This window comes from Drosophila miranda, chromosome 4 (genome assembly GCF_003369915.1).
Source record: "Drosophila miranda strain MSH22 chromosome 4, D.miranda_PacBio2.1, whole genome shotgun sequence".
Taxonomy (NCBI): Eukaryota; Metazoa; Arthropoda; class Insecta; order Diptera; family Drosophilidae; genus Drosophila; species Drosophila miranda.
Window position 1 is genome coordinate 22,366,686 of NC_046677.1, and position 21,204 is coordinate 22,387,889.

Genomic DNA, 21,204 nt, shown 5'->3' on the forward strand with positions numbered 1-21,204 from the left:
TTTCGACACATCATTTATCAAGCTGGGCGCCAGGAAGCAGCTTGCCACGCCCCTGCCGACCCATTCTTCTACCTCATTTCGTCGCTTAAAAACTTCCCCCCTTCTATAGTTTTTTTTAAATTTTCTGATGGAACAGGGGTGTTGGAGCCAGCATTAAAACTTTGCCGACGCATTTTTTGATTGAAGACTCTGGAAAAACATGAACATTCTCTCGGTTCTCTTCTGTTTGCCGTGGTCTTTGGGGCAAGAAACAGGCCAGGCCAGGCCAACTTCGGTCATGTTCATCAATTTGACCTCATCCAGGGAGGGGCAGGCTCTGGAACTGGAACTGGAACTCGGTCCGGCTTGATGTGGTTCGGTTTCTGTTTTTGCAAATTGAATGAAATTTGTGGGCGAGCTGTCAGCGGGCGGGTTCCAACAAGGTCCGTACATGATTGAAGGGCGGTTCTGGCGTCGTCGTCGTCGTCGTCGGTGGCGTTGGTGGTGATGGATGCCAAGGTAGGACGACCTTTTAACTGAAAAATATTTCTTGGCCTGGACTGGCACCATTTAAAGTTTGTTTGCCGCATCTTTGACCTTACCCTTTGTTCTTGGAAATATTTACCTTAAAAATGTCTTCGTTGATTGGGTCTCCTCTATTTTCTGGAGGTTATTTTTATTTTTGGTATTATCTGCAATCTATTATTAATTAACCTGTTTATTTCTTGTATATTATCGATTTAAAATGGTTACAACCAAAGACAAAGCAATAGTTAGATGAGTAAAGCCCGTACATTTATTTGGTATACGATTTTTCCAGGGTGGATTTTGAAAGTGGCTCCAGGAAAGTGCTCTCATTGCACATTGTTGATTGATACATTCAAATTTCTTCTTTGTCTGGTGACAATTCCAGTCCAAATGTGCTTTCTGTATGTCAAAAGCTGAGTTCTCGTCTTACTAACCAAGGACTCTTTCTGTCGTACTGGCCAATCAGGGCGCTTTGTTCCTTTGCTATGGAAACACCTATTTCAGTCGCCTGGCCATTGGAACCGAAACTGTATTCGAATGCATATCTTGAATGGATTTCACTTCTCGGTGAATGATTGCAAAGGGAAACTGAAAGAAAGGAGAGGCGGAGAAATCATAAATTTAAAGGGAAAATCAAATTACGGACTTTTCAGCCATCATCAAGGCAGCAGCTTCTCCTTCGCACTTCTCTACGGACTTTCATTCCCCCAAAAACCCAAAACATAATTCACAGATTTGCTTTGCCATCGCCTTCTGTTGCCTGTCGTTCTGTAACGCTCTGGAACAGGCATATGGCACACAACCCTTCGACCACCTCCGATTGTTCTTGTTTCTCCTGGCATAAGGGACCACACAGCATGTGCTGCCTCCTCCTGGTCGGCCTTCTTGGGCTCCTGCCCTGCCCTTGGTCACTGCTGGACTAACACAATGCGTACCATTTGGGACGTTTAACTCTTTGGCTAGTACCCGGTAATTGAGGAGTAAAAGGGTGTCATGTATTCGTGAAGGTGTATGTAACAGGCAGTAGTCAATTATCTCTCTAGCAGACCGCTCGCCTATCCGTTCCCTGGTACTCGGGTCTTGCCACGAATCCTGTGATACCGAATCTACTAATCAACAGATCTGCTATGAGACAACCAAGAAATCGTATTCCTAGGTACTGTCCAGTCGGAATTCTTGTCTGTATCGTTCGCAAATGTTGGTTTTCATGATTTGGTCTTCATTTGGTGTTCATTTTGGGTCGAATCCTTGCCAAGGTGGGGGCAGGGGGTTTACCGTCAGCTGGTTAAACACACAAGTCTAGAATGGAGTCACATGACAGAAGGAAAACATTGTGCACCCAAAAACCAGACGCATATTTCAGAGCCAAATGTTTGGCCTCAGTTAATCTAGGAGTTTGGGGACAAGTCCAGTGTCAAAACAGGGGGAGGGGGAATGAGCTGTGGTTCCTTGGAGTAGTTCGTGCAACAAAAACGGACTCTGGTCAATGTCAGACACAAAGTTGCCACTGCACCGGAATCGACTTCGGGCCAAGAAAAACACCAAAGTTGATCAAGAACTTTTCCTCAGTGAGAGGTGCACCAGCAACAAAGAATACTCGTATTCCCCCCTACCACCCATCCCAGCTATTACTCGTATTTTGCAACGCACATTTCTCTAGACAATAACTAATTTTCACCATGCACACGTCCAAGTTGTGGAACGCCGCACCCGGACGTGGACCCGGACCCGTCCTCAGGTCGGGTTTGAGCTGTAGTTCCCGCCCGAGAGCCGGATGAACTTTTTGCGACAAGAGTTTGAGAGCCACTTGGCAGACTGCTGCCCCCCGTACTCTGTTCAGCTTCACTTCTCGACTTCGTTGGCAGATCCTAAACTTTAGCAAATTGCACAGTTAGGTGGCGTGGGGCATGTGTTGGAAAACGTCAAGAAAGCGCCACTGCAGCATAATTGGCAGAGCGCGAATATTTCGATGCTATTTAGAATTTAGAGTTTAAATTTAACAATCGAGTTACTCGGACCAACCGAATTCGCATAGCCTCTCGACTGGTGCCGGCAGCTTTCCAATGATAGCGAATTTAAATCACTTTCGATGACTACAGATACAATAGGAAGGTGTAGTTTTATTAAACTATCGTTAACTGTCCAGTATTTGAGGAATGTGGATACCCTCAGAGAGAAAGGTAACACGAGGACAGCGACTACAACTACGAGAACAGTGAGGAGAATGTTACTATTAGAGAATATTATTATTAGAGCCGCTAAAAATAAAAATCGAGTCAGGCAGCAGCCACTTCCGAGTTCTATTCGGATGAGCTGCTGCTCTGGATACTCTCTGAGCTTGGATTCAGAAATATTGCCTTTGCCAAGAACCCACCGATTGAGCCTACACAATTATAGTTTTCCAAATACTGAATTTGACACACAATAAATAGTGAAGAGGGGAGTTTCTTTCTTCAGTATCCTTAGTATTCGGTTATCATTTTTTGGGTAACAAGATGCGGTTTTCACAGTTTGTAGGAAGTACTCTAGTATTTGAGTTACACGTACATATTACCTTTTAGTTTTCTATGACCAATGGCTATGGCTCCATGGAATCCTGGAGGCTGCACTGACAGGACAAAAGTTTTTCGTGTCTCACGCTCTTAGCCCGCGCTTAACCCGCCAAGTCATCAAAGGTTACAAATCACTGCCAGCTTGAACCAACTTAAAATATTAGCCCAAATGGTTTGGTGGAAACTTCGTCATGCAAACATGACTTGGCAGGCATCAGACTCCCGGCAGCAAGTGGGGGGGCAGTGGGGGAACGCGAGAGTGTGGCATATCCCAGCACATCCGAAATGTGCGCCAGCAAATTGCATCTTCCTCCCTTTGCTCTCGGCTGCAGGGGCCTTTTATTTCAGCTACTTCGTTGGCTTCCAGCTCTGGAATAGACAGCTGCCATGCATCCTCTTCGCATGTTCATATCTCCCACCATATCGCTCCGACTGTGTGTGCATCGCAGATTACATCCCATCGATGTGTGCTTTGGCCACTGGCCAAAATGTGGGCTTGGTTTTCGCTTCTAACCAAAGTCCAGGCCATAAAAGAAGTGCGCGTGTTTTTAGTTTTTGTGGTATTCCCGCATGTGTTTGTTTTTAATACGTTTCTCATTTCTTTATGGGAACTACGTGCGTGCTGCTTTTAAGCCCTCGAGGGCCTCATCTGCTTATTTGGTCAGGTGCCTGGCTGGCTTATTAATTAGATCACAAAATGTCCTAAAACGGAGGCCACAATGGCTGCGACAGTAATTAGTGTAATCCTGAGAAATTAGGTAGCAAGAATGGACTTTCTAAGGCATTGTTACAATTTATTTTATCTTCTCTTACGGTATCTCTTTTTGCCAATACTATTAAGAAACTTGATATTCCTGCCACTTACAGTAGCGGTGGCCCAGGCCTGCCATTTTAGTCGCATATTCAAAAGTTCAGAAAAGAAACCACAAATGGCCCCTCTAGCGGATTTGAACGTGTTGACATTTTTATACTATATATGCGCTCCTTTTTCTTCTCTTTTTTCTTTTGTAGTGTTTTGTTCTCAACTTTTTTCGGGTGCGCTGCAATGCTGCCTACAGCAAAATATGCTGTCTTGCACAAGGGCTCCCCGAACGGCATTCAAATGCACAATTGTTGTCACCACGACAACGTTGGGCGCTGTGTGCGCTTTGCTCATGTGTAAGGAGCACAGGGTATTATGATTTTGGACAGATGTTTGCGACTCTATAGAGTAAGCGGATATATGATGGGATGTATCCATGTCCGTGGGACTGGAGAAATAGTTTATAGAGACTGTTTGAAATAGAGCAAAGAGCCTTAACTTTAAGATTCACAGCCTTGAAATCGTATAATTCTTACAGCTATAGAATGTAGAAAACAAGTGCGTCTGTTGTTGGATTTTTCGGACCGAAAAGTAAGTCTTTTCTGCGTCTCGCCAAAGACTGTGTACATATATTGTTGTTGGGTACTGGGACCGACCTAGCTGCCATAGCCATTGACGAACAGCCGAAGGCGAGCACTCAGAGACGAAGCATAGGTGAAAAAAGATGAGATTCCCCGCCATGGAACTGCTTTTTGATCCACCATGCAACATCTGTGTTACCAGGTATCCCGTTGTCGAGCCACTCGACCACCGACTGCTCTCTTGTTGTTTTTCAAATAGCAGCTCTGTGTGTGTGTGTGTGTGTGTGCGGGTCTGTTAGTATGCTAAACATCCGGTGGCAGTTTCTACTGCTTTTGATTCCGCTGCGGCTCTCCTGCCCGCCTGCTCTCGCTTCTGTCACTCAACTTCCGCTCGAATAGAGTGAAAAATAGCATTTTAGTGGGCAGATTCCCACTGGGGACAACCTGCTCGCGTGCTTCCTGCCATCCCGTCCATGCTCCTTTTTTTCGGTTGCAATGGAGATTGACAATACAAAGGAGAGCGAGAGGAGAGCGCGAGTCAGCCATCTTGATTTAAGCTGTCAGCTGTTAAAGTCACTCCTCCACTCCCCCATTCTTCTCTCTCGTTGCTAGCTCTAACCAAATTAAATAGTACAATTTACAAAATGTGTCTGTAGTGTATGCTCGTTTTGTGTAAGTTTTGTAATTGCAAAAGTTCCTACATCATGGATGTAGCGCTAAAAAAGAAAATGAAACCGTGCAGCGGTACTGCATTTCTAGGTTATTTTTTATGCGTTGACTCTGCAAAGAAAAAGTAAAGCAAAAATTGCAAACGACTTAAATAAGCAAACAGAAGCGAAGAGTACACACACTCGCACACTCGCATGCAAATGCAAATACTCTGGAATGAAAGACTGCAGATGGAGCAGAGCAGAGCAGAGCAGGCGAGATGAAGTCAGCCCCCACGCCACACACATACTCGCCCAGGAATGACATGCTTTACGACCTCCTCCTTCTAAAAATACCTTTAGGAAAATACAATTTTTCGCGCTCAGCTACTTAAATAAACTACTTTTTACTACTGACTGACTTTTACGGGCATTGTTGTCAGTGGCATTGTTGTTATCGGGGCTTCAGTTTTTATATTCGCTGTTATATGGGCAGTGTTGTGGCACTTTTGTGTCTTTGTGTGTCTGCATAAATTGCTAGTAAATTTATGTGCAATTGTTGTTGGCGAGAGAATTTCATCAAGCGTTATTGATACAAAATTGGATTCTATGGTTGTCCAACCTCCAATTAGTGACACTTCACTCGACTTTTAGGCAAACGTGAACGTTGCATCCGATTTGAGTGCTCACTTTTATGGTGAATGTATTTCTTTAGCTATAGAGCATTTCGCTGACCGTCCAATGAACGCAACAACCGCATTTTGTATTTACCTATGTATGTTATTTTCATCAAAGTTTTCCTTTGTTTATACGAGTAAAGTTTCGAAACACCCTTTTCGTTGGAGGCTGAATTGGAAGTCTCTCGTCGCGGCGCCTCTCTCGTTGATCTGTTTCGTGATAATTCGCTCTCGCTCGTTCTTGATTTTCGTCTCAATTGTGCCCTCTCCTGTGGTGATTGGGAATTCGCCTGGAAGCGAATTCGCACTCACTTTTTTCTGCGTTGTCTAGGGTTCGGATCACAATTGGCAAAGTCTTGGACGTCATAGTCATTTCTATATACATAGTTTTAGTTTTTGTGCTTACACAATGCTACATAATGACACATATACACATAAAGCAATGAATATTCGTAAGTAATTTTCGTTCAGCTTATTAGATTCCTCTTAATTTACAGTCTATTTTTAAGAGAGCTGTATTTTCAATTGAATATAATAAAAATTGAAGTTAAAGGCCATTCTTATGGCTTTTTACAATTGAAATTGAGGTCATCAAATCTGCTGTTAAACCCAATAATATTTGCTGTGCGACTGAGAATATTTTCGCTACATTCCCTACGTAGTCTGAGAATACCAGCCACAATGAATGTTTAATTATATGAAGCATTTGTGCCCTGGGGAATTCCTAAAGTGCTACGAATCTGGTGACATTGTGTAGTCAAGACATACAACATATATTACTTACGAGTTACATATTAAATTTAAATCAATAGCTAGAAGTGCACCAGCTACACTCGCCATGTGAGACCTCCATCATTAATTTCCAACAAAACAAAGAATAAGTACCTTTTATACCAAACTCCAAAGAAAGCACAGAATACCAATCTATCAAGGAGTAAGTACCTCTTTATCTACGTGAAATTGCAACAATTAAACGAGTGTGTTATTGTTTTTGGCTATTCTGCAATCTAACCCCAACGGGAATCGCTGTCCCCGAGCTGTGTTTCCACTCAACCAACTTTGATTTGCTACTTTTAAAAACATTTGCTTCTCCCAGAAGACAACCGTTCGAGAGATAGACTGCAGTTGAATGAATATTTCATTGTTTCCTGGAACTTTCGAATTGCAGTTTAGTTTGGTCCGAGGGTATCTGGGAAACTTTAAAATTTAAACCGTCCCCCTGGAGGACATCTAATCACTCAAAGAGTTGGAGCAACTTTGCTTCAGTGCACTTCCCATTGCAGATACCCGTAAACCATGCAATTGTAACTTTGTGTCCGGGAACCGGAGTTTTCTCCGATTGCGTAACTTTTACGGGGAGGAGGCGGAAGAGGAGGAAAAAAAGGAATCAAACAACTGGCGGCCTTCCAACTTGCCTTTTGAGCAAATGCGTTTGACAGCCGGTTTGGGGACTAAAAGGCCAAAGCCAGCAAAACAATTTTCACATTTGTTCCAGGCAAAGCCAAAAGGCTGCGGCCGTTTCTCTCCCCCCCCCCCCCCCCATCTCGTAGAGATGTCAACGTGATTGCTGTGTTGTGGGTGGAGTACTCGGGAACCTCTAATAAATTCGAGCCTTCGTGCCGCTCGTGATTAGGGGGTCTCACTGTTCCATCACCATCCAAAGGGTTTGGGTTGCCTACAAATCCAAAACCTCAGAAGCGTAAGCGACACTTGTGGGCGCTCCATTAAGCACAGGCATGCGGGAGATGAGCGGTGGCAGGGAGAGAAGAGGAGTCAGAGCCCAAGCCAGAGCCAGAACTGTTGCCTTCCACAGTTTCTTAATTGGAATGCACTTTAAGCGCCGCATCCCCCTGCCACGAGCAGGCAGCAGCAGTTGAAACTGAGACTGTACAAAAATGTTAAGCACTTTCAACCGAATTGGCTGCTGATTTTATTTCCCCTCCACTTGCCCACAGAGAGGAGCCAATTACGAAAGAACTGAATTACCCAGACTCCAATGAAGCCTAGAGTTTCCCGCTGCAACCTAGAAAAAAGGGATGAAGGATGTAGCAAAAGCAAAACTATTTGCCATAATCCTTTTCAATCAACTATGCGGAATGACTGCATTCTAAAAACTCGATCGAATTCGATTTGATTTCGTATTTATATTCAATTTCTCTTAGATATTTGCTGTTCTATGCAGCATTTTCTACATCGAAATCTACTTCCACTTCGATTTGCTTTGCTCTTACCCAGCCTTTGCCTCTGCCGTTGGGAGGGAGTGAGGGAGGGAGGGGAGAACGGAACCGAAATCAACGCAAAGGTTGTTTATTCTTTTTTGTTTGTACCAAATTGAATTTGCAATTGGAAGGCCGAACTGCACAGCAAGTGAATTTTTCAGTGCAGAAGATACATAGATAGATAGAGGGAGAGGAGCGATGCGGATGCTGTTAAAGTACGAGTAAGACAACAAATTGCCGCAGTCAGAACCAATAATTTATGGTCGGGCTCTGAACGTTCTGGGCTTAACCAGCCCTCAGCTATTTTAAAAATCGTTTAGCGTTTTGGCACAAATGAAACATCAAAGATTTACGAGCCATGATTAAGGAATTTTGCGGGCATGCTCAACGAGAAACCAGCCAGAAACCAGAAACAAAAGCAACATCCAGGCCCCAAAAGAGGCCTCGGCATCGTCCTGAAAGCAGTGCAAGTGTTTCTGGGGTAAAGTGTTGAGCTGAAAGTGAAATTCCCCTCGCTTTTTCCCCTCTCTTTTTTTTGTTATTTATTGAATGTGCTAAGCAGGCGGAGAAATCCTTGTTGCTGTTGCCCATTTATTGGCTGGTTAGGGTAAGGGCGCCCTGGATGAGCAGGATTTTGTTTTTCAGTTTTATCTTTTGCATAGAGGCGATGGTTTAGGCTTTAGCCAAAGAAGAACTTGGCTACAATGGCAGCATGCTGTGAGGATTCGTCAGTTCAGTCAGTACGAACGAGTGCGATTTTGTGGGTATTTTGGTGTAGCAAGGATTGGCTTCAGAACGTTCCTTAAATGGTTTTTGTTTTCCATCTCTGTTTGAACATGAAATTTGGGGACTATCTCAGGGATTATATGCATTCGTAAACTAATAAAAGCAGAGACGTTTCTTTCATATTTTTACCACTTTCCTGTTGAGATTTTCTGATCTTTTGCTATGCTAAATCCCATTAGAAATATTCAGGAGTCAATGTGCTTATGACTTCTCGAATTATCCCCAGTCTAAGATGAGCTTTTCGGTAAAAATAAGTAAATCCTAGCATGGTCCCCGTACGAGGGACTTATTTTGTAATTAACATGAGCTTTGTGCCACCCCAGGCCATGGCTCATGCCAGACGAGTGGCGAGGGGGGATGCCATGCTCCTATGCTCGCACTCTTTAATTATGCTGATGGTATCCCCAAAATCCACACACTCCACACGCTCCCAATCCACCGAATCGACGCCCTTTTCGGTTGGCAGCGAGAACCCAATTAAAGCTCCGCTTATTGCAGGGCAACACCAAAGTCGATCCCACAGCTGATAACGGACAATTTGTATTTGCTGCTCCCCAGGGGAATCCCCTATTCTCTCTCTCTCTCTCTCTCTCTCTCTCTTTGCCTTGTTTCCTGACTCTGGGATGATTTCCATTTTTGGTTTATTTGCTGGGCGAATCCTTTGGAGGCTTATAGTTTTTGTAATTGTTTCGGGGGCAGACCCTGTAGCTGTTATTGTTGGTATTTTTAGACAGATTCGTTTGTGTTAGCCCAGCGCACTGCTTTAAATTGCTTTAGTCCGCATTTGGGTTCGTTTAATACCCGGTACTCAGAGGGTTCTTGGGTACATGCGTCGTAAAAGCTTTAACCATAAACTAGATATTTGTACAGCCGATTCCACCAAAAAAACATTTGATTAGGTAGTTCTGGAAGAAACTGCAATGTCTCTCGTCTATTCGCAAGTCTCCATCTCTGAGGATTTGCTCTAATTTTAATTGGTGTGACTAGCGGGTATTCTATAGTCGAAGTATCGAGTACATCATTCCTACTTCTTTTTTTGTTGCCTTAACTGCTGTTTTGGATAGCGCAATTTGCATTTTCGGGAAACTGGAAGCTGGGGAAATTGTGTGCTGCGAGGCGTGTGAATAATGTGTGAGCTTACGGAGTGGAGCTTACTTGCCCCCCCGATGCTGCCACTCTCGTCTCGGGCGTGCCGTTCCGAAATGATTTGTAGACATTTTAATCTAATTAATGTTGTCGCGATGGAGCAACAGAACAGAACATTAGAGGAGAAAAGGAGAATCCGAAAATCCACATTTGGCCCCCCCCCCTTGCTAATTGTCTGCCACGCGTTTTGCGGTGCCTCCCAGTGGCAGATGGATACCAAAAGACCTTCTTCTCTCTCTCTCTCTCTGTCTCTATTTCTATTTTCGCTTTACTTTCCATCTTGTTCTTCAGCCATTACGTGCACTTGTCGCCGGGGTTGTCATTATGCTTTCATGGTTTTAGTTTTCAGAGAGTTGAAAAAAATATGAATACAAAAACTGCTCAAAACAGGAAGTGGGGCGGGTGGAAGGAGCTGTTGATGTCTTAACGACTTGCTGGCAAATAGGAAAAGTTTTTGTCGAAATGTTGGAAAGTCCCTTTGCGCTGATTGCCGCAGCAGCAACAATGCTGCCACAGGCTGAGAAATAGGCAACACATTTAAAGGAGTGAAATTCATACAGAAAAGGCATCGAATTTCAAAGAAACTTCACTTCTCCATTCCTGAATTATTTTGAACTTTTGGCAGGTGAAATCGGAAACCAGAACAACTCCATGTAGACTTTTTTTTTCATTTGAAAAACAAAATTCGATACGCAATTTCAATAAACAGATGATAACAACACTTAACCTCCAGCATCGTCGAAGACCCATGCCCCTCGACCCTCGACCTACGAATGCTTCAACAGCCAGGTGATTGTCTTTTGTTTTTTTTTTTGTTCTTTTTGAGACTCGCGGCAATATTGCGAAAAGCTTTGTGCAAATTTTCTCATATTTCCATGGTAAGCTTGCCTCGAGGACGACTCAAGAGGGAATGCCAAGGCAAAGGCAAAGGGCAAAAAGCATAAATGAAAGGGGCAAAAAGGTAGTAAAAAAATATAAAATTCTTATTTGTTTTCATATATATATTTTGTGTGTTATTTGCCCTTGTATGTGGGAGGTCCCTTCGGTAATTGTTATTTGATACACACACAGAGATACTAAAGCTATATTATTGCGCTCTTGGCATGTTTAAAAAGGATACGAATGGCCAACGGGAAAACCGAACGAGAACGAGGTAGAGAAAGAGTATGATATACAGTAGCTCTTGGCAATAAGCGAAATTCAATTAGAAAATTCAAAAGCTGCCTAACAAATTTTCAACTGCAATTAGAAGCGAGTTGCCAAAAAACACACGGACAGAAAACTTGATTGCCACATTGAGATACAGTTGGAGGTTGGAGGACTCGTGCAGATGCAGCAGCAGATACAGATACAGATACAGCTGCAGCGGCAGAAACAGATACAGATACTGATATGTACATGCATGTCTGATGCAGTTGGTGCCGAGATACAAAAACTTTGCAAGGGAAAAGTTTTTGGACCATTATGAAACAAATGCAACGCCGTTGAGGGGGCTATAAAACTGCAAATGGAATTCTCTCTTCTTATATTTCACACACACCCAAATACATTCTTATCGACACTATATATACTGGTAGATAGAGGGAAACGAAAGGTCTGGCATGATTTATTCTGAAGTAGTAGTTTTCGCTCTTATTTCCAAAAGAACTGGACTGGATTATGATATTGAAGTTTTAGTTGTATAAAATTGTGAGGTACATTTATAAACTTTTTGTTTTCAGTGTATTAAACGTTTAGACAGATAATAGAAGCATTTTATTCTAGCAGTAATAGCCATCGGTGTTGAATGGCTGAAATATAATAGGAGCATTTAATTTATATTTAAAAAGTTGAACCAGAAGTTTTTATAGGAGATTATGAAAACATTTTGAGTGGTTTTCCTTAGTTCTTTTGGTTTTAGTAGGCAATTAACCAACTTTTTGGCTAAATTGTTGAAATATAAGATGACTTTTAAGCCAAAATTGTGGCTGTATTACTCAGGATCCTCTGCTAACTTAAGTCTTCTTTCAATATACATAAATCTCATATATTTAATTGTTAACGCATCATAAATTTCTACAAGATACAGAATGCTCAAAGTCGGACGCCTGAAGTTGTCTTGATTCTCTCAAGTATTCCTCTCTCCTTGCTTTCTCCACACACATCTCCAACACTCAGACTTAGTTGTGGTAAGTAGTACTCATACTCTACTCTCTCTATTCCTTTTGTTTGTGGCAGCCAAAAGGATCTCCAGTGACTTAATGCAATTAAAAAGTTTGAATAAACAACAGCATAAGCAGAGGAGAACTTTTGATGAAAGGCGGAGGGGTGCCAACTATGACGATGATGATGATGATGATGATGTTTACCCATCAACTCATCAAACTTTCTCAGCTATAAAAGAACTCATGAGTGGGTTCAGACTCACACAAGTATGTTAGCATGCGGTTAGCACAGAAAGTGGCTTACAATGTTTCTGAGAGCCATTAGCCATAATGAAGGACTGCCAAAGAGCAACAAGCTCTTACTAAACTTCTAATTTAAATTCCTATATTGGATCTTGATTTTATCATTAATTTGTTCACACCACTAATTCGTTGAAATGCTTTTTCATAAATTCTTAAAATCTTTGACCATAAATGGGATTATAAAAGCTTAAATACTTTTCACATTAAGAAACATTTGATCGTCTATTATTCAGATTTATAACCATATAAAATTTTGTTTTTAATTTTAAGCCCATAAACTTTAAGCCCACAAAACAAATCCCAACAAATAACACTCCAATCTATTAATAATATTGGTATTATTTATTAATTGACATCAAGCTGGCTGCTTTATTTTTTTAGCCCATTTATCCGACAAGCTGTTACCAGATGACCTCTGACCGAATCATAGATTAAAATTGTATTTCTCTATACATTTTTTATGGCCATTTGATAGCCTTTTGTGGGGACACATACAGTGCGTTTCGGTGCCATTAGGCAGTGTTAAGAATGATGATTTATTAATAGATAATCCTGAATGTGGCGGGACTTTTTGCAGACATACGAGTATAAAATATAGTTATTGTATGCCGTTCATCGAAGTTTGTTCTTTTCTATCGAAAAAAACTCAATTTTTTCAATAAAATGAATAAATAAATTCATTGGACAGTGCCATATCATATACATATATCTTTTTCTATATGCGATAGCGGATCTTCTTCGATTTTGGCCATACTTTCAGCCGGAAATGTCAGATATTTTCACATGATTTTTACACTTAAACGAAAATACATCTATGGTTAATGTATCGAAACGCACAGTAGTTGAAAACTCCTGCAAATGAATGTGTTATTCGATTTGTCTCCTTTTCAACTCTTAACTTTTCCATTTATTTTAAATGCCAGAGTGGATTTCTACTGTTCTTTTCTGCTGGCTGTCGAGAGTTTCATTATTACTATTTGCTCCATTTTGGCCCACTTCTGGGCTCCAACCATTCGCCACTTTTCAGCATTTGGCATTTGCATTTTTATGGCAACACTTCCAGGGGCCGCAATTATTTCCTCATCTCGAACCGAACCGAACCGAACCCTTCGAACCAAGCATTTTATTGCTCCTGCATCCTTCTCGTATGGGCGACTTTTATCTCTCGTCATTCTTGTCGAGGGTTCTGTGGCAGGATGCTGGGGCTGGGCCTGGGCCTGGGACAGGGGCATCAACAGTCATTTGGCAAATATATTGCAGTCACAACATCGCATATAACACATCAATATCCGGCACGACCACGCCCACACATGTCACCCACTCGCCAGCCTTCAACATGCCCATCTCCCTCACCCTCTCGTCCGACAATTTACACATGAAAAAAGACAGCAATGAGCAAAAGGGAGGGAAAAAGCAAATTGAAAATCACAAAACAAAACAAAAATGTTGGGAAAATACAAGAAGGTTGGCTGAAATGGAAATAAGGAAACGACCACATAATATCCTAGAGATAAACAACACTTAAAGATACACGACACTCGATCATGTTTATATGACAGAAGAGCTAGTTTTTTCATTGGAAAACAACAAAGATACTTTCACGACAAGCCATGTTTCAGAAATATGCCAATTCTATACGAACTTCACAGTTGAACCGATGTAATCTTTAGCAATCCTAAAAGCATTTTTGGCATCTGTACAGACATCAGTTAAGCCCAGGAATAGTATATATCTTAGAGAATCGATTCAGTGCTGTTTTCATATCTCGGCAGCCCAATATTCTTTTTCACTCGTTTCCCCATTCGAATGGAGTTTCCACTGAGAACGGCAAAAATTTGTTGCAGCGGATATCCGCTTTTACAGCATGTGACGGAAGTTGTTGTTCTGTTCCTCTCTCTCTCTCCACTGCATCCGGGACTGTACCTGCAGCCCCCGGATTCACAGAAAGCCTCCCCATTCGTTTTGGGGTTTCGTATTTTCGTTCTTGTTATTGCCGATGAAATGTTGTGCGGCCTCTGCAAGATCTTAATTTCGATATTGATGTCAAATTGTCGCGGCGCGTTTAATTAAAAAAATCCACGGGGTGCGCAAAGAGAAAACATCCAAAAAAATGGCACTTAAAATGGGCTGTGGCAGTGCCGTTGCTGTGGATTTTCTCGCATTTCCCTTTTTTGCAGTGCTTTTTTTTCCCCACATACGGAGTGGCTCGATTTAAGGGCCAACACGTCGAACACGGTCCCCACATGGTTATGGTGTCCATGGCGGCCTGCCTTGAGGTTTTCCAAAAGTTTTCATTTATGTTGCATTCTTTGGGCTGTGCTGCATGCGGCAAATACTTTTCGGCTTAAAGTTGCAGAAAGTTGCTTGCTGGACCGAGCCGGAGAGGAGGTAGAACGATATAAATTGAGCTCAAAGAATGGGATTACAGTTTGCTCGAAATAAAATGTTGATAAATTGAATCAAGCTCGTTATAAACTCGCAGAGTGTATTATATTTTGCCTAGATGTTTGCCGGGCAGGCAAGGCAGCATGTCGGATCTCTTTATATATATTTATAAACAAACCTACAAATATTCTTTATTATATATTTTACTAAAACCATATTTTATAATCGGCTAAGAAAAGTAAGAACAATGGATCGGTTACGGTATTCCAATGCTTGGAAAAGCAGACTATTCAGTAGATATTTTTTCATAAATATTTCCAATTATTCAATTGGTTTTTAAAGCCTATAGAAACAGAACAGAGATGCAAGCGAATATGTTCTTAAATGAATTTGAATTCAATTTTTTTCGAACTGTTTTTCTTCCCGAACTTTTTCTTTCATATTTTTTGTTTACAATATGAATTATAAATGAATTCCTTTGCCGATAAGGATTGTCAAAGAAATTGCGTACCTTGATTCCTTAATGAATGAAAGCAAAATACATTTTTCTCCACCTTTACAGAAAAACATATTGGCAAATTATGGCGGTAATGAAAACAAAAATATCTCAGTCTTTTCTGCAGTTGTTGTTGAGTTATTACAAAACTTTTGTTTCACTTTTATTTTCGGGTAGTTATGGCGGTGCAGTGTCGGACATTTATCTTTATGCTTTCATATTTCTAGCCATTTATTTGTTCAACCATATTATTTATAGAGGGAAAACAGAACATCTGCATTCCAGTAGTTTGATTTATTTCCAAAGGGTTTTCCCCCAAAACTCACTGCCCCAAAATATGGGTCTGGCATATGTTGGACCCATGAAATTATTATAAATTAATCCACCAGCAAATTGTGCATTTCATCAATGACGTATGGCAATCAATGCCAGGGAGGGACTTCTGATTGCTGGCTACCGAAAAGCCCCATGTAAATTATTGATTTCAATTTACAATTTATTTTGCTCGCATGCACCAGCCAACGATGATGAGGATGATGATGAGGTTGTCCGTTTCCATGTCCTTTATCCTCTTGTTATTGCTCTTTTGGATATCTGCCTCTGCTCTTTTCTGCGTGCCCTTGCTGACGTTGTCAACGCAAATTCTGTTGGAAAGCTACTGAAAGATGCAAAGGTTTCGATTGTTGATATTATTAAAAATTTATGAATTAAATGGAAAATCAGACCAGGTCCAGCAGTTCCGTTGTATACTAGATTGCTCGTAAGTGGATAAGTTTCGTAGGTCAGGAATAAAAAACAATCGATAAATGTTTGTTAAGTAGAGAGGCACTGAAAATACTCCTCCGAAATATTGATGTATAGATAGATCATAAGTAGAGAATGATTGCAGGAGTTGTTGGTTTTTGGATGCTTTGTTATTTGAAGCTTCTTCCTACTACAAGATAATAATCTGTGTTGGGGTACAGTCGTTCCTTTTTCGACCTTCAGATGGATCGTGAATTTCCATGGATAGGTCTAAAGAAGCTCCCAATGGCGGAAAGTTCTCAAATACCACCTCCTTGATCTGAATATATCTCTAAGGAAATTTTCATTGGTCACGAATGCATTTCTTAAAGATTCTTCTAAAACTTTGTTTACTTTTAAGTATTATTCGATATGGCAAGAGTTCCCAAAGAAACTTCCTGTTTATTGGTTCTCCTCTTAACCATAATAACTAAATTTTGCCAGGAAATTTCCGCCAAAATAAAATTGAGTTGTGTACCAGGGTCAGAGGCCATTATGTTGGCCCTCCATTCGTGGCAATTTTCGCCGTGGCGCCCCCAAAAACTGCAATTACCAGTTAAACCCAGTAAGTAGCCCGAAAAGAATGGAAGTTGTTGCAGCTTCCTTTCGCCGCTCGAGTGGCGGAGCGGAGCCCAAGACGCGGGATATTCTCCTCCACAAGGCACTTAATATTTTCGCAGCACAAAGTTTGCAGCGTAAGTTGTTGTGTATATTTTTTGGGACTATTTTTGATAATATTTGGCTCACTGCACGCTGCGTATTTCAATTTGCGCTTGTTTAATTATATTTTGCAAGCTCCCGGATAAGTTTATGGCAGTTCCTAAATAGCTTTGTGGAGGGGAAACGAAAAGGAATGGCCCCAAGGAAAATTGGCCAGGATAAGGCAACGTAAAAGTGATTTTCATGATAGGGAAAGTGAGAATTATATTGCAGTTTTAGGAACTCGTAATTTGTTTTTTGAAAGTTTGAAAATAATAATTCTGCCTCACTCCCCCTAGATTTAAGTGCATTTATAACAAATATTGATCAAATCGTTTTATAATTTTTTACCGGTCTTGTACACACACATATGTATGTCTCTTTCGAACAATTGATTTTATTCTATACTTCTGGCTCGTAAAACGTTTTGCCAAAACAACACAAAGCTGGAAGGACTTGGGATGTTGTCTCTCTGCAAATGTCTGTAAGTAAAACATAAGCATTTGGCATACAAACACGGTATATGGAAAGGAAATCGTGCCAAGCCGGGTCAACAGTCATTCTGGCACTGTCAACAATTCTCTCTCTGCTTCCGCCCCTATCTATCGCTCAGCCTCTCGTACGTGAACTACAAAAACGGAAAAAATATTTCCCCGCGGGCAGGCACTAGCTTTTGTTATGGCCCAATAATGGAAACAGTCCGGAATCCCTTTACCAATATTTCTTTACCCATATTTGGCTATAAAAGTTGTTCCTCCTCCTTTTTTTTCGGCTCTTAACCTTTGAGATTGTTTCAACTAAAAGTTGCTTTGAGAGCATGTGGCAGATGTCATTAAAATCATATGCTGCGCTGGTCAAAAACTGGCAAATTGCAGAGAATCAGATAATGTTGACGTGCAACGAACCAGAAATGAGATAGGAACACTCACGCGCACATTTGCCCGGAAGGAAATGTGCTAGAGAGCTTAGAGTTGAGTGTAGTCGTCTGTGGGATACCGTGTAGGGGAGAGAGCATAATGAAGCACAAGAACGGAATACTTGGACTATTATTGGACACTTTAAGGAGACACTGTAGGGGCACTTGGAGAACAAAGCTATGTGTCGAAGATAAAGAGGGATAGGTATAAGTCTAAGTAAGTGTTCTAGATGGTAAGACCATTATAAAGTAAGCACTTAAGACGTATTGTGGCTCTGAAATCAGGGAACATATATATTGCTACGACCTTTTGAGAGTCTACACTAGATGCACGCAATTGCGACATGCTCACACGCACATTTTCTTCTTGTTGGATTCGTTCGTTTGTTCTTTCTGCTCTACTGTTTCGCATGTTTCTTGCCTCAAATCATGTCCATCCATAAGCAATAGCACGCCTCAAGGGGTTTTTGCTACCCTCGAAAAGGGCGTTGATTATAATAGATGGGCTTTGTTCGAAAGTTTCCAATATCTGGCCGGTGGAGAGATGAAAAGGCCGAGCAAATGTTTCCACACTAAGCGAGGGTAAGTTGAGGCCAACATTATGTTGCCCCATTTTGTGGCAAAAAGCTGTGAGCTCATCTCATGGCTCTCGTCCTGGTCCTGTGCCTCTGCTGTGTGGTGTGCATTGAATTTCATGACGTCATTAGCGTTAATGGCCGTCCATGTGCATTATGCACAAGGTTTAAATATTCATTTTAAATTCATTTTTTTTCTAATGAAAAGTTACATGAGCTGCAAATGAGCTAACGAGCGCTGTGAAGAAGGAAGTACCGAACTAAGTGGAACGGCACCAAGCCTCAGCCGAACCGAACTTGCATTGAAAATAATGAGCCATAAAGTGTTCGGTTTTAAAGGAGTGGGGGGTGTCATGGTGGATGAGTAGTGGAAGAAGAATGGTGGAACACTGTGGTGGTGGTGTGCGGTTTCCTCTTTACCTTTCGTCGAATAGTTGAAAGGATTTTGCCTGTTGTCATGGCGGATTTTGCTTCCACTTTGTTAGCCAAGCCAAGATAAGGGATTACATTACACGTGGCTTGTTGAATTTTCACAATTTCCCATGTTCGTTGGATTTTGGTCTCCCAGTAATGAAGTGACTACAAGTATGTGTGTTTGCGTGAGGGGCTGTTGCTTTGAAAATATCTGATTTCTTGATGAATGTAAAGCTAGCGATAAAACTAGGAGAGCCTGTAGGAGAAAACCATGAAATTAAATTGAAATTAGAGAGTGCTTGGCATTCATAAGAATAGAACAAGTTTGTGGTTAGATAGGGTACACGTAATGTTGGGAAAGGGATGATGAGGGGGAATCACTTTACCAAGAATCATAGCGAAATAAAGGATAGATGAGGTATGAACTCGAGGGAAATTATGAATGAATTAAGACTTTGAAGGTACTTTTAATAGAGGCTCAGGTTTAGTCTACAAAAGATAGACCCATGATTGATGTTGTTTGGAAGTCTTCCCTGGTGCATAACGTAGTCCGGATATAGCCCCATCTCATTGGTGTAGATCAACTTTCCCGTCACTTTTGGTGGCTTTTAAAATCCTTTTAGTTTCAACACGTTGGCCACACAAGTTGTTGCAGCTGCACATGTGGTGTTGTCCTTCCATGTACCTTCCACGTAAATCCATTCACAGAAACCCAACTTGCATGAGTTGGCTTAGTCAGCGCTTACACGCAAAACACCCACACATCAGGCAGTCATGTAAATGCCCCACATATATATATGAGTATATGTTTTTTTGGACTATCTCCAACGAGGCTTGAAGAATGCCGCCGAATAACTGGCCGTGCAACGTGGAAACAGACCATGCAACCATTTTGGTCTACAGCTTTAGTTTAAACGCAAACTGAACAATTTGATTTCTGTACTTTTCCAAAAGGTGCTCAACAAAATCAAAGAAAGTTTGAATTTGGAGAATGGAGCCATCGAAAAGCGGGAATCAGCGAACCAGCTGCAATAGGAATGATGGAATGTGGAACAGTCTTGTGTAGAAGTAAGTGCTGTCGTTATTGATGACCTGCTGCTCTGTGTAAGTCCGCAAGCTGTTCACACAGAAGATATGCCAGAGGGGCAACAGATAGGCGACCCAAACGCCAGAGCGGATCGCCCAGCGAGCACGGGCCAAGCACACGACATCGGCTATAATCGTGGTTCCGTACATTACCTGCCATCGATAGAGGAACTCCGGCTTGACCTGCAGAAGAAAACAAACAAAAAAAAAACGGTGTTGTGCCAAGGTTTGGCAGACGTGATCCTCAGTACTCACCCAAAGAAAGGCATATAGAAGATAGTTCCATAAAGCGACCATTGCCAAGCTGCTAGCGATCCAGCAGTGATGCAGCATCTTGTCGCTTACGGTAAACCAATTTGTCTGGGGCCAGGAGACCTCTGAAATATCCTCCATGGTTAACAAAAGGTAAATCTGCTTATAGTTGTATATCTGAAAACGAGAGTGCAAACGCCATTATTCACTGTCTGAATCAGCTCAATCAGCTACTCACTAGCTCCATGAAACCGACTGCGAGCATATACAAAAATATCACCTGCAAATTTCCGTCTAAGGCAGTTGTGAGGCCATTCCATGTCGTTGATGAAAACTCCCAAAACATGTGGTAATCGCAACCCGGGTATCCCATTTCTAAATATTTACGCGAAAAGTAACAAATTTGTTTTGCGATTTCGTGTTGTTGGAGTGCTGAGTGTATTTATCATCAAATGATGAAAATTATTAACCTCAAATCAAACATTTGTAAACATTTGAAATATTTCCTATGGGCTTCAGGTACATGTGCCTGCTATGATCCTATCAATAACGATTGTTAAAAACTTTAATCGGATTTCCGTGGGAGGCCTCATTCATGCATGCATCACGACCTCTGCTGCTGCAGCAGCCCTGTGAAAGTTTCGAGTGCACGAACGATTGAACTAGTTCCTAAAATCGCACTCGAATGCTCCGCATGGGTTCCGGCTTGGCCTTGTTTTGCGGTTAAGTCCACATGCCACATACCACATGCTTCATGCCCCAAAAACTATGCCATGTGGTTATTGTCGTTGTAGTTGTCGTTGCTGTTGCAAATATCAGTTTTTCTGTTAGTTTTTTTTTTTTTTGCTGTCTGCATTTTATGACTCTGCTGCAGTGTGGCGAGAAAAGAGCTCCTGTCAGCCGAGTGCGAGAGAGAGGGCCAGAACTGGTGTGAGGGATAGAGAGAGAGAGAGGAAGCGAGAGTAATTGTTACATGCATTCAAGTCGACTTGCTGCGGTTTACTCGTATCCATAGGCCCCATACCGCACCGCACCGCACCGCCCCGACACCGCCCCAGCAGACGACGACGCATTGGCAATTTAATGCCTCGACAATGCCGCATTATTAGTGATCCTTTACCGAAACCATCCGCCTCCACATGGCCGGGGATAGGCCATGTGTGTGCGAAACCGAGTTGTGCATAATAAATTAACCGCATGGTCGGTCCGAGTTTTGCTCATTAAAGCGCATTTG

The 21,204-nt window shown here is 41.8% G+C and overlaps 1 protein-coding gene across 4 annotated transcripts; it reads right to left on the reverse strand.

Annotated features, from left to right (window-relative positions):
* Positions 1 to 749: 749 nt before the first annotated feature.
* Positions 750 to 20,484, reverse strand: LOC108161466. 4 transcript variants are annotated; one of them, XM_033394052.1, is made up of 4 exons: positions 20,209 to 20,484; positions 19,974 to 20,147; positions 19,872 to 19,901; positions 750 to 1,095 (listed from the first exon to the last, which is right to left on the reverse strand). In XM_033394052.1, exons 1-4 carry the CDS (start codon positions 20,341 to 20,343, stop codon positions 1,003 to 1,005), a joined length of 432 nt encoding a protein of 143 aa, XP_033249943.1. In that variant the 5' UTR covers positions 20,344 to 20,484; the 3' UTR covers positions 750 to 1,002. The 4 variants fall into 4 exon arrangements, with proteins under 4 accessions (XP_033249943.1, XP_017151222.1, XP_017151221.1 ...); XM_017295733.2 differs by lacking the exon at positions 750 to 1,095 and having other exon boundaries at positions 19,079 to 19,901; positions 19,974 to 20,129; positions 20,251 to 20,478; XM_017295732.2 differs by lacking the exon at positions 750 to 1,095 and having other exon boundaries at positions 19,079 to 19,901; positions 20,251 to 20,478.
* Between the last annotated feature and the right edge of the window lie 720 nt (positions 20,485 to 21,204).

What these genes read in the sequence shown, in the direction of transcription:
- LOC108161466 (XM_017295730.2), bottom strand. Translation starts at nt 20,343, where the DNA reads ATGGGATACCCGGGTTGCGATTACCACATGTTTTGGGAGTTTTCATCA. An exon ending in CAGTCGGTTTCATGGAGCTA is followed by an intron (nt 20,148 to 20,208) that starts GTGAGTAGCTGA and finishes TCTCGTTTTCAG; the next exon opens with ATATACAACTATAAGCAGAT. An exon ending in TTCTATATGCCTTTCTTTGG is followed by an intron (nt 19,902 to 19,973) that starts GTGAGTACTGAG and finishes TTTCTTCTGCAG; the next exon opens with GTCAAGCCGGAGTTCCTCTA.